This window comes from Rosa rugosa, chromosome 1 (genome assembly GCF_958449725.1).
Source record: "Rosa rugosa chromosome 1, drRosRugo1.1, whole genome shotgun sequence".
NCBI classification, from domain to species: Eukaryota; Viridiplantae; Streptophyta; class Magnoliopsida; order Rosales; family Rosaceae; genus Rosa; species Rosa rugosa.
This window is the reverse complement of record NC_084820.1, coordinates 18,939,361-18,953,216: the sequence shown is the minus strand read 5'-3', so window position 1 is coordinate 18,953,216 and position 13,856 is coordinate 18,939,361. Positions and strand designations below refer to the sequence as shown.

The 13,856-nt window shown below is 37.2% G+C and overlaps 1 protein-coding gene, 1 long non-coding RNA gene and 1 other non-coding gene across 3 annotated transcripts; 1 reads left to right on the top strand and 2 right to left on the bottom strand.

The window, feature by feature from the left end:
- Positions 1-5,114: 5,114 nt before the first annotated feature.
- TRNAQ-UUG (transfer RNA glutamine (anticodon UUG)) lies at positions 5,115-5,186 on the bottom strand. The gene has a single exon. It is a non-coding gene; the product is annotated as a tRNA-Gln (tRNA).
- Positions 5,187-5,534: 348 nt separating this feature from the next.
- Positions 5,535-8,505, bottom strand: LOC133722547 (malate dehydrogenase, glyoxysomal-like). Its single transcript, XM_062149431.1, has 8 exons — positions 8,046-8,505; positions 7,645-7,959; positions 7,472-7,561; positions 7,307-7,390; positions 6,383-6,418; positions 6,190-6,279; positions 6,006-6,100; positions 5,535-5,914 (listed from the first exon to the last, which is right to left on the bottom strand). The coding sequence occupies exons 1-8, from the start codon at positions 8,334-8,336 to the stop codon at positions 5,842-5,844; spliced, it is 1,074 nt and encodes a 357-aa protein (XP_062005415.1). The 5' UTR covers positions 8,337-8,505; the 3' UTR covers positions 5,535-5,841.
- Positions 8,506-12,196: 3,691 nt separating this feature from the next.
- On the top strand, positions 12,197-13,654 carry LOC133727489 (uncharacterized). The gene is made up of 2 exons (XR_009855203.1): positions 12,197-12,816; positions 13,374-13,654. It is a non-coding gene; the product is annotated as an uncharacterized LOC133727489 (long non-coding RNA).
- Positions 13,655-13,856: the final 202 nt, after the last annotated feature.

Here is a 13,856-nt window from a genome sequence, read left to right as displayed (position 1 = left end):
GGGGTTTGGGCCTTTAGTTTTCCAATTTAGTCATTTTGATTACAATAATTCCCTACTTTGTTAGGGAACTATGCTTCTAAGGTTTTAGTTAGCGTCATCGAGTCTAGTTTACTCGGCCTATTTACTATGTAGTAGTTAATAGTCTATAGGCTTCCTCTACGAGCATGGAACCGTCAAATGACTGGACCTAATCTATGTATCAGTGTGCTACTACCACAAATTCTTTATCTACCCATAGATGGTAGACGTCGGAGGATATGTAATGGCCATTTCTGGCTTTAGATGAATGATAGTTGCCCGATTTGGGTTTGTTAAAAAAAAAAAAGGTTGGCTTCGATATTTTATTAATGAGGTGGAAAAATTAGGTAGAGAAATTACTACTGCATGAATGACGAAGAAATTTCTGCTTTCGATACCAAGATTCTCTAATTTTCAAATGTTTGAAAAATAGAGTTCTCACCATTAACATGCATGCAGGTCTCTGCTGGGCGGAAGATCTGGTGTGTGTAATAAAAGCAGCAATTGATATCAGAAAGACTGGAAGAGGTCGAGGGGAACTACTACTACTGCAAGTCCACGATCGAAGTAGATAGCTATCGCTCAGCTAGTCTTATTAATTCGATCTCTTCAGAGTTCTCACCCCACATGGACATGCATGTAACCCTAATTTATTGTAAATCGCCATCTTCAATCTGCTTCTTTGACTTCATTCAATGTTGTGGACCTGATGATGGATTGAAGTTGATGAAATTGTTAATGATGATAACTTGAGACCAGATATGAATGATGAAGATACGAAGTTAAGAACCCTAAAACTAGATAAAGTACTTGCCAAGAGGATCACTACGATTTCTTTCAAAGTGTCCGTCACTCTAATTAGTTTCTTGAAACGCTACAGAGATGAGAAAGATAAGATGAAGAAGAGAGAAATATAATCGTCGACACAAACCTCCCATAAAACAAGGATACACATAGTCAGACATCTAAACTCATAAAAAAAAAAAAAAAATCGCCGTTCCGAAAAAGACGCCATTCCTGATGAATAAATCATCAACAAAAGATCCTATAGAAATGGAACATTTCTTTCCAACGACAAACTCGTTGGCACAATCATTCCATACAAAAAGAAAACAAAATTTATAAATGAATATGCATCGCTAAAAGCCTCTCATTTTGCTGATGAAATTTCAGGGGCCAAAACTTTCATAAAGAAAAGTACAGACAAATGCCAATTAAAAAATCGTGGACAAAAACTTCTCATTAAAAATTGACTTTTTTCAAAGACTAACTTATCGGTAAAACCATCCCATAAAAAAAAAGAGGGCTAAATACTGTTTAGTACCCTGTGGTATGGGCCAAACATCGATTCAGTCCCTCGACTTTCAATTTCATCAAAAACACCCCCACAATATCATCTTCTCGTCCAATAGGTCCCTCCGACTCAATTCCGTCAATTTCAGATGTTAAGTGCTGACATGACATTTCCAACTCATCAAAAATAGGGCCCACATGGAAGTGAAATTCTCAAACTGACCCTGGCCAACCGAATATGGGAAAATCCAAAATAAATTCTAGACTTTGAGGTTAGGGAGACTCGAACCCCACCCCAACACATATGCAAATGAAAGCCCCAACCACCAGACCACTTGCATGCATGGTATTGGTATATTACAAACAAAAATAACATATGTATTTTAGTTTAAAACATATGACTTCTTTAACCGCCATGGCGTTCTCCTTCATCTTGAAACTGCTCAAATCGAGAAGCTTCACCAGCACCGGAACGATCCCCTGCGCCATCGCAATCATCACGTTCTTATCATCCTCATGCAGAAGCAGGAGCAACGCTTCCATGGCCGAGTTCCGCGACTCGGGGCTCCCAATCTGCAGCCGAGTCACCAGATTCCGGCACTCGGCCCGGACGGTCTCTCTTTTGGAGGAGGAGCTGAAGCCGGCGGTGTCGTGGAGGATGCCACTCTTGAAGAGAATCTCGCCGTCGTGGAGGTGGAGATTGAGCTTGGCGAGAATGGAATCGACGTCGCTCTGAGTTCGGAGCTTGCTGTAGGAAAAATTGGGGGTCTGGCAGCGCCGGGAGAGCGAAACGGCGTCACGGAGGTTATGGGAGACGGAGAGGAGGAGGTCGAGAGGGTTGGAGGTGGAGGTGGGTGGAGAGGGAGATGGGGTCTGGGTCTTTCATGGCAGAATAGGAAGAAGAAGAGGAGAGAGGTGGGTGGAGAAGGACGATGACAAAATACATATGTTATTTTTGTTTGTAATATACCAATACCATGCAAGTGGTTTGGTGGTTGGGGCTTTCATTTGCATATGTGTTGGGGTGTGTTCGAGTCTCCTTAACCTAAGAGTCTAGAATTTATTCTGGATTTTATCAATGTTTGACCCATACCACATGGTACTAACAGTATTTAGCCAAAAAAAAAAGAAGACAAATATTCATCTCTCACAGCCTTACTCTTTTGCAAACGAAAGTTTGTCGGTTAAAGACTCCTTCCGAAACCTTCCCATAAAAATGAGTCACACCAATGCCGACAAGTGATTTGTTGGCAAAAAGCCTCCCATAAGAAAGTGACATATTTTGGTCGTTGTATTTCTGCGTCAAGTTTCCAGTAAAAAGAATGGACACACCTTTCCAACTAATCGTTCATCATAAAAGGCTTTTTTTTTTGTCAAAGACACTCTTTTTGTCGATGAGTTATATGTTGGTGAAAGCCACCTCAACAAATATTAAGCTTGTTCTCATTATAATGGTATAGATAGATGTACATACCTTCCAAAATTTAATTAGATGAGAGCCTCATTTCCTACATGCATGAACAAGCTCTTGTACGTAGATTTCACCTACTAGCATCCATCTCAGCCATTTAGGGGAACTAATATCAAAAATCTTAATTGACATAAGGTAGGTTATGAGATTAAAATTCAATTTTCAAATATCGAATTAAAGTGGAAGATAAGTGAGAAAGAACTTAGATTAATTTGAACATATTTTGTTTTTTACTGTTCTTTTATAAATAGTTACTAAATGAATGCAACATCAAATTATATGACAAAGTGCATATTCACTTCAGTATAGGATGAAAAATGAATGATATATGGTTTCATATAGTGCGTATTCTCGTTGTAACAATAGAGGATCAAGATGCATTATTACGGTGTATCCTATCTGACATATTTCAAACTTTGGAAAAACATGAATGTCGTAAGTTAAAGACGTCACTAGAGATCTGGTAGTGGGAACTATGATCATCTTGTCATACTAAGAAACAACAAAAAGAAACAGTTCATATGTACAGAGACGGGCTGCGCAGCTGCATTATTAGGGTTTGGGCCAGTACTAGAACATGGAGAGACATATAGAGACACGAAGGGAAACATTATATAAAGCAAAAAGGGATGGATCGAGCTACGGAGGGACGTGCTCGACTATGCCTTCCAAGTTCAAAACATTTGAAACTTCAATGCAAGTATGAAAGACGTAGGCCAACAACGCAGGACAGATACAAATCAATAAAGCTATAAAGGTGAGAGATTTTCTTTGGCCTTTAGGTTAGTTTTACCAGAAAGTACATCGCTCAATTATTCAAGCAGAAAGTGGAAGCTAGTGCAAATTTACTATAGAAAATGTATAAGTGATATGTGTTTAATTTTGATGTAGAAGAAATAAAGTTTTTATTATTATTATTTTTTTTTTTTTTAACTTATCTTTCTGGATAAATTGCGAGTTAAATTAGGCTTAACGATTGTAGTTCTTTAGTAGTTTGGTATATAAACGTCTTTTGATTATGATTTTTGGTCTTGTATTGTGGTACTAAATCTTTACGCTCTTCCAATTGATTTACACCCCCATTTTAGTAATCAGGGTTTCATAGGCCGTTACAAATATAATGTTTTGTACACAATGATTTTGCATGTTGTATATGTTTAAGTGACCTATTATCTACCTTCATATACACTATATATCACCATTATCACATCCCCTAGTAAATAATTTATAACTTACGACATCATTGAGATAATAAACATAATATCAACACACATATAACTTGTATTATTACAAACACAGATATGGTATGTATTGGAATCAATAGTAGCTAAACATGATTTAGGTTTAATTGTGTACGTTAAGCATGATTGGTGTGTAGATCGATGCTGTAGTGCACGTTAGAATGTTGGGATTGATTAGGTAGCTAGCTAGCAAGAGGTCGAGAAGGAGATTTGTCATGGAATGACAAATTGATGGGATATTCTCCACGGATGTCTAAAAATACAAAACATGGTGGGATCGATCTCACAAAATTTAGAATTGAGAAAAGGGCAGTTCCTGCTTTAATAATGGAAGTGGCTAGCTGCCTAGCTCTCTCTTTCACGGGCCCTTGTTCTTCATATTTTTTCAACCAATCTTACCAATACTGTTTTCTGCCTATCATTCCGGGGATCTAGTCAAAATTAATTCAAACATTCAACATGCATGCTTTGGTTGGAGAAATCATATCTAATGTTCTTCATTCATCCACCGCTAACCAACAAACAAAGATCGGAGCATTACATTTTCGCACTGCCATATATTCTTATGTTTTGTGCTAAACTTTAAAGGCAAGGGATATATTTTTCATCAAAATGGAGCATATCATATTTGTTTTATAAAAGTTTTATCTCACTGTAAAAAATAAATGATTTTGATCAGAAAGTTAAAATGCACGATGTAAAAGAGAACCTAGTAATGGTTATGAATGTTAGAACAAAAATGTAGCTAACATAAGTCGATATATATACAATCATTCTTGTGGCACATGATCGACTTAGGGAGTAGAAAACAATCAAATTTTAGATTGGTGTGGTCTAAAATGAGAGTGTCCAAAACATGCAAGCTGTATGTCTAAACCTCAAAATCTTGTCAATTCAATATTTGTAAAGCGGATCGATCATGATCCTTGAGTAGCCATGTGCTGCTATACATGCAGTGACACTAGTCATGTGATTCCAGGCCTGGCCCTATAGCCATCAGCCATGTGCTGCTGGGTTCATATCTTCTTCCATCATACCACGTCCAACATATGTATAAAAGAAAGACGCAAATTCTTTTTGGAGATAAAAAGAGGTCCTACCGGGAGTCGAACCCAGGTCGCTGGATTCAAAGTCCAGAGTGCTAACCACTACACCATAGAACCGCGGATGTCCAATTTTTGGGATCACTACAACCATTTTCGTTTCTGTTTATTATGATGCGCCTTTCAGTTTATTTTGGTGCAACTCCTTCCGTAAGTCCAGGCCCATCCAAAGTTGGGCCGATCTTGATCAGGTCCACAAAAGTGCATGGTATGATACTAACATTACACATTACAGCTGAGGCTCAAAGCTGAGGCCGCGCTTGGATGAGGAACTAGTAGTTGCCATAAATCGGAAACTTTCCTATTCACGTTATTCGTGGATAAAAAATGTGTGTCTCAATTTAATGTCACTTTGGTATAAGCAAAACTAAAGGGATTAATAGCATATTGGAAGTTGGGGAAAAGAGATAAAAGAAATCAAAGGCGCATCCATTTATCTTCAATTAAAAAAACAACAGAATCCTCTAGGATAGTATAAACTATAAATCATAGGGCAAAAAGAAAAAAACATTTCCTGCCTCAATCTATTTTTATTTCAAGGAATTTGTCTGATTACCATACAAAGCTATGCCACAATTCAAAACCTCTTGTCATGATCTTTTAACATCAAGGAGTTGTAGAAAGCCTCGGTTTGCAGCAGTTTACCCCCCATTTATTACGAGTCATCGTGTTCTTGAGAAAAGTGTATGAATGGATCCATCTTAGCAGTACCTGTTCACTTTCTGATGAAAGAAACCCCCTTCTGAATGCTTGTTGCTAATTCTTTCTTTGCCTTCTCCAAACCAGACCTGTTTCATATACCCAGAAAAATGTAAAATTTGTTGTATAGAAAGAAGACAAGCCGGATGCAAGGGTTTTCAACAGATAAAAGTTACAGACCTCTCATACTCATTCAGGGGGCCAAGAGGGTGTATTTCCTCAACTCCAGTACGGCCAAGCCGTACCTTCGATGCAAAGAAGGGAAGTTCAGTCACCTATGAAAAAGCAAGCCATGAGTTGTTAGGTCCAGGACAATTGAGACCAATTCAAAATTTTAGGAGTTGTTAAGATCCTAGTAACATGCCTGAGAAGCCACAAATGCACATTCAACAACACCGGCGTCCCCTCTTAAGCCACGAAGGCATGCATCTGCAAATTTAACAGCAGAGTATGCCTGCATTTTTTATTTATTGCAAGGATTTAGAGGATCCAACCATCTTTAAATAATGGATTCATAAATGAGGTAACTTGAGAAAAACTAAGAACTATGTACTAACCATTGATAAAGTTGCAGAACCAGCTCCAGCTTTTGCCTGTGCAAAAATGTAAAGATTTCCTAGTCAATGTCATTCTTGAGTGTCAATCACATTATGGCAGCATCAGATAACAAAGCGTTTTGAAACAAAACATTATTTATCAAAATAACTTCTAAATTCTTGTATCACAATGCGAAAAACTTTACTCTTCTTACGACGAAACTATAGCACTAGTTATAATTAATTTACCTAAATATTCAAAATATCTTGAACAGTGTTAAAGAAATTCCCACTATTTTAGCACAGTTATAAGCTTCTAGGAAACATAAAGAGTGCTAAAACTACCTAACTCCTTGGATAACATCTGGTTTCTCACTTCATACAATGCCCACAAACGGTGACAGAACAGCCAAAGCTACAAATACCACTTGCGTCCTTTTACAAAAGCAGTGTTTCTTTTGTTCTTGATAAATAACTCTTCGCAAGAACTAGACTGTATCATCTAAGTACCTTATCCTACCCCATTAATTAGTGTAATGTCTCTTTTATTCGCCAGAAAGTGCATAGCGTGTCTAGTGATAAAAAAAGACTCTTGCATACCCTGATTTGCAACTATTTTCATAATAGCAATTTAAGGCCCAATACTCAGATAGCTGAAGAGCATTTCACTTCTCAGACACTTAATTCACAGTACTTTCTCACTATACTTCAACATACCATACAGAACTAGTAATTCTCTCAACCAACCTACAGTCTACCGCAAGATGAAAGCTAAAAAACTACTGCGACATCTTTTCTTTCAAACTTCTCTCTAAGACTGTCAGTATCAGAAAGAATAAGCCAAAGCTAGTCTCTTAACCTTGAGTAAAATATATAGTCATGACCTCATGATATTGTTTGCAAAATTGTACAAACTGCTTAACAAGAGAGGCACTGCTTACTCACCTCAACAACCTCAGTTCCACCATTCTGAATGCGATCAGTTAGATAATCAACTTCCTTTGGGGTGAAAGAGCATGGAGGCTTAACCTGCATACAGTAACAACAATAGATTCGAATTAGTTAACTACGTACACATGATCAAAATTTCGAAAACAAGTTGTTCTGAACCTGAGACAGAAGAGGCAAAATAGTAACTCCAGCATGACCACCAACAACAGGGACATCAACTTCCCTAGGATCAAGACCCAAAACCTCTGCCTGCAGTTAAATTAGGATTCTCTTCACAACTTCTAACCAAATTGATCACTTGAATAATCGAATTAGGAACTGAAAATGCATACCACAAAAGTATTGGCTCTAACAACATCAAGCATGGTAACTCCCAAAAGCCGCTTCGGGTCGAAAGTCCCAGCCCTTTTGAAAACCTCAGCGGCAATAGGAACCGTAGAGTTCACAGGATTGCTAATCAAGTTAACTACAGCATTGGGACAACACTTGGCAATTCCTTCACAAAGCGTCCGCACAATTCCGGCATTGATGTTAAACAAATCATCTCTAGTCATTCCCGGTTTCCTAGGCACGCCGGCCGGAATTATCACCAGCTCCATTCCGATCAAAGCTTCCTCCAGCTGCTGCTGCCCTAAAAACCCACGCACCTGTAAAATTCAAATCAATTTTGAACTGAAAATTCTCAATTTCAGAAACCGGAATTGGAATTCTGAACTTGGGGGTTTTAGTTTACCACGGCGCCGGTGTCCATGTGGCTGATGTCAGAGGTGACGCCGGGGGTGTTAACGACGTCGTATAGATGGAGGACGGAGACGAGAGGGTTCATCTTCATCAACATGGCCAGAGGCTGACCTATGCCGCCGGCCGCTCCCAAAATCGCGACTTTGAAACCCGACGCGCCGCCCTTGGCGCGGCAGTTCAGTCGCCGGAGAGTCCCGGCGTCCTCCATCTGGAGATTCTGAGGGTCGAGATGGCCGGAGATTCTAGCAATCCGTTGACTCGCGTCTGAGCTCGACTGCATCATTTTTTTTGGACGGCAAGTTTGATCTGATCGGCGATTTATATACGAAGAGAGGGATGGAGAAGAAGAGAGACGTCAGTGATGACGTGAGAATTGGGAAGCGTGAAAATGGAACTGAGAGCTATCTTCTTATCCCGACGCCCAAACCTTTCTATTTTGGAACTTTTACGGGTCCCTATCCTAATTAGGAAAGACCATACTTCTGATCACTAATTATTGTTAACTGGTTTTTATGGGGAAATTAGGGTCGAATTTAGTTCACTAATCAGTGTTAGAACACTCCTTTTTTTATCAATTTAAACGAGCAATGTGCATTAGTTACCAAGTTTGGCATTACAAGACAGAGTAACAAGTTTGGCATCGTCCGTCTAACATCCTCTCATCCATCATCGGTCTAACAACCTCACAATTTTTAGATGTGTTAGAACCTTGGTTCTGATTTTTGGCTAGAGTTTTAGTATCAAATAATAGTTTGAGAAAAAAATTAACCCAAGTTCAAAATCTAACTCTATATTAGTTGCAATCTTGATCATTTTACTTGCTAATCTCAGTCAAGATAATTGAAGCTTCATTATTATCCCCGTTAATTTCATCACAATTTGATACTCCATTTGAAAATGTTGAGATTTTCATGATTTATACACATCAGTGACATCAATGTTATTTTCATATTCATTGTTGGGCTGTCAGGACCATCATAGGTCTTTAATCAAGATTAGGACTGGAAGCAAATTTCCAAAGCCTTTGGAGTAAGGCCCATTGACAAAATGGATTGATCTTGCATGTTTGAGCCCAACTAAATAGGATAGCATCCTTTGTTAAATACTCAAAATAAAATACAAAAACTCCTTTATACCTAATGGAAGGGCTGCCCAAGCTCTGAGGTTTTCTTCAAAGGAATATTCTGTTTACACTTCAAACATCATGTAGGATTATTGGTATTCGATTGATGGAATAGCACATGACTGGGCCAAAACTAATGGGTTAGCTTATATTGAATGGGTGAGGTTATTTATGAGGACCATTAAAATGAGGACTAGTTGATGCCTTTTTAATTAACAGTTGCGGGACTCACTTTTCGATCACATTTCGGCAAATCAACTGTTAGATGTTTTGATATTCATGAGTAGATCATTTGTGCAAATTTTCAACCAAATTGAAAATCATTAAGGCATTCATAATAGTAATTTATCATTTATAAACATGAACGGTTCTGGTTTGACAAATTTGGCTCATACATTGATTTGGTCTAGTTCGGTACCTTAACGATTAACAATTTGAAAGAAAATTTTCAGAAATTATCTACTCATGCATACCTAAACATCTAATGGTTGATTTGCCGAAATGAATTGAAAAATGGGTCTCTCAAACCGTTGATTAGAAAGTCTTCAACTAGTCCTCATATTAAAAGTCTTCATTAGAGCCTCTCCCTATATTGAATAAGAACAGGCAAAATGACATGAGTTAATATTTAGGTCAAGAAGGCATTGAAGTATCGCTTGTTGTATAAGTTGGGATCCGAGTCATCTACGTAGTGTTCGGACATGAACTCCCTTCATCATATACATATACAGTTGTTGGAGCTTAAAGCTTTAATGGTTAAGAATTTTTATCTATGCATTCAAAGTTTTGAATTGAATATTCTCTCTCACAAGAATCCAAATACGAGAAATAGAAATAGTGAAATACCTTACATAAAAATATATTTCATTGATCGTGTTTATTTTTATCGGACCTTAGATTCTTCATCCGGATTGAGAAGGAGGATAAAACCGATCTTGATTGACCTTTTCAACTCTCAAATTGCAAGTAAATTTAATTTACTGGCCTCAACACTAAAGCGAGAATGCTCTCAAGGATTTGAACAGGTTTTGTCGGCCTTTTTGGTTTTGTATTGCACTATTGCTAGTAGAGGAGCACTGAAATGAAAAGGCACTAAAATAATGAGGTTCTAGATAACAGCACGTCGCTTTTGGTGTCTTATATTGTGGAGAAAGCTTTGATGTCCGTCTTTGAAAAATGTTGGTAGAGAATTATTGACGTTTAAGGCACAACACCACCTCCACCACCACCGCCTTTATTGTCCATAGGGTGGATATAATATATATATCATTTCTCGAGCCAATATTTTATACCAAAGCAAATCCAATCAGTATTTGGATAATTTTATCCCATAGTTTTTTTTTCCTTTCCACCTTTGCATTAGAACTTGGAAGATTTTCAACAATAATATAGTTAATAGGGTAATTTATTTTATAAGAGCCAGATTACAACGTAGCAATCCACAAGTACAAATATGGGTTAAACTAATCCGTAATAATCCATAAGAACACATTAATCCGTAATAAATATGGGTTAAATTAGTTTCTTATCTCTTTTGAAAATTATAATAATTACTATTTTGATATTTGAAAGGAAAGATAAAACATCTCTTCAGTCTTTTGTAAAGTATAATCATATTATTCTTTTTTATTCAAAAAAAAAAATCATATTATTCTTTCAAATAAAGAAGTATCCAACATTCATAACGATGGACGAATCACAGATTTTTCTTAAACAATTAAATGGTCGTAACCTCCTAATGACAGGATGAAACTACGTATCACCGAACTTATATGCCGGCCATGGCAAGTGGGAAAGCTGATCTTATTAGTAACTTATGGCTTCGGGTAATCATTTGCTTTCCGGTAAGTTACCACCTTTGTAAAGCAAATAGAGTAGCTATACGTGCATGCTAATTGGTGCAAGTTAGAATACATACTCTATGTCGAGACTCTCAGTATTATTTTAGGATATTCTCCCTATGCTTATTGTAATTTGGGGTTCAGGTATCATGTTCCTCCATGTATTTTGCAGTTTCATTAATGATCAAGGCTTAGGGCAGTTGTATTGGCCCTCTTTATAAAAAAAAAAAAAATTAAAGGTGAAACACATAAAATCACGGAACTTACTCTATGGAGCCAAAAGACCTGTTTTGCGCGCAGCACTTATACGGGCATAAAAGTTTGGAACTCTTTTCTTATCTGAATATTAAGGGTCCCTATTAACCCTCTGCCGAGCTTAACCCTACCCTTTTGAAGGGAGCCAAATAAATGTCAACACCAATTCTTAGGTTCACCCATGGGGTGAACGAGTATATTCACCTCTATTGTCGATTAACATACTTTTACTTAATAGCTTTATTATCCAACGGTCCATATCTTAAATTAGCCTTTAATTATCTAATTGAATCAAACAAATGGATGGTTATAACAACATTTACTACTGTTATGATGATCTGTCAATGTATTTCATAGAAATGAATAACTAAAAGGTCTTCAATTTGATTGATTTTTTACAGAGCTAATATTTGTATGATGTTATGCAACATGAATGGTTTGATTAGAAAATTATAAAGTTAAAATGCATTAATCACAATAAATGGTGAATATGCTCATTCATCTCAGGGGTGAATATAAGAATTGTCCTATTTTTGCCCAGTCATTGTGCATTAGAGACTTCTTACACTAAAAATCTCTATCATTTGATACTAAAACACAATTAGCGATCAAGTACTCATGATCATACATTTCCTTTAAGGGAAAATTCCCAACAATATAATCTACTTCCTCCTTGCCAAAAAAAAAAAAAAATCTATTCCTCCTCCAAAATCTCTTGGGTAGTTCTTACCAGATCAACGTAATTAAGTTGAAGTAGTTGCGTGGAGAAAGCATGACTCGTTGGGGCAGCTTTGTGTGACCAAGGATTCAAAGGAATAAATAAATAAGTGAATGGAGCAATGCATATATTTCTGTCTTACCAGCTGAAAACGGACCGGAGGGTAAGTTGAAAAGGGTGTTTCACCGGCCACACAATGACACAAGGTCCATAAATACAAATGCTTTGCCAAATTATAGCCGCATGGCCAAGACAAAACCAAAATCCAAATGCTTCTTCATCTTCCATCATATTTATCTTGGGCCCCTATCTATTCTATAAAACCCTATCTCCCTCTCTCACACTTCTCTCAGTTTTCTCTCTCTATCTTTCTCAAACACAGAAAGAAGGAGGAAGAAGAACAAAAGTGGTGGGTTCCAGTTGTTGATAACAAAGTCATATCAAGCAGTAATGGCTCGGGAGAAGAAGAAGAAGAAGCACTACTTGTTTTTCAACCACCCATTTCTTGCGTCAAGCGAATTGGCCAATCTGCCCTTGCCGATTATGGCTTACCCTACTTCAATATTAGAAGACATTCATTCCTTTGGACATTAGAGAGCGGGTCACTGTCGTCGTGCAATGACCCGAAAATGAAGAGTAGATCCTCATCGATTAATGTAACTGATCATCTCTGGTGGTGTTAGTACTACCAAGAAGATCGAACACCATTCGTTAACAGAAACTGTAGAGGCAGACAGAATGGAGCCAGGCAATTCTAGTTTTAGTTTTCTGAATTACTATTACCTTCTTCTATTTGGTGAATTCCGAAAACCCTTTTCGTTTGTCAGTAAGTATTCTTCTAACTTTTATGAATTTAAAGGAGATGAAGAAGGAATAAGATGTCATGTTTAAAGGGTTCGTGGGAAGTATATAGAATACATGGATCTGAACTTTATATATTTAGTTCATGTCCTTAAATGGATTATGAATTTTCACTTTCTTGTAATGATATGAAGTTGCTGTTGTTTTTGCTGCAGTTTCTTTCTTATTAAGTTTCGTCATTCGATCTGCAGTTCATGTCCTTAAATGGGATTATGAATTTTCACTTTCTTGTAATGATATGAAGTTGCTGTTGTTTTTGCTGCAGTTTCTTTCTTATTAAGTTTCGTAACTTGCATCATTCGACCTGCTATGGCTTCTATTGCATTTCATCTTTTGTAATGAAATATAGTTGGAGTGTAATGAAATTCCCAGAATATATTTGATTTTGAATCTTCAGTTTCTAGTGATATAATGATATATACTTTGCCAGGAAGTTTTGGCTCTACTCAATTAATCCCATCTCTTTTCAGCTAATCCGCTTGAAAGCTTTAGTAATTGTAGGTTTTGGATTGTCATTTACAGGTTTAGACTCGTTTCCTTATATTCTCCAGAGCTCGATCATCATCACTTTTACTTTTTAGAATCGAAGTTGATCCCACGGTTCCCACCGACACTTTTCGGACTGTTAATCGACTTAATCTCGATTGAATGTGCATGTCTTAGGGTACAGGGAATAATCAGAATTCAAGTTTCTTGTTTGTCACGTGAGTTTGTAATATATTAATTTACAATAGTTGGAGTGTACTGCTTGGTCAAGAACTTGATCATGATGCCATTGTATATAGTAAGAAAATGTTTTCTTCCCTGCAGTTTCCAGAATATTATTCCGTCATTCAAATATTTCTGCTATACCTTCCACATTTGATTCTTGTAGTCTCTATTATTGTATCTTGGTTCTTGTTATATATATATATATACAGTCCGTCTCAGGAACGGACGTCTATTTCTTAGCTAAGGAATGAATTTTCAGTTTTTGGCCACTTTTCAATCACATTTTCACATCTT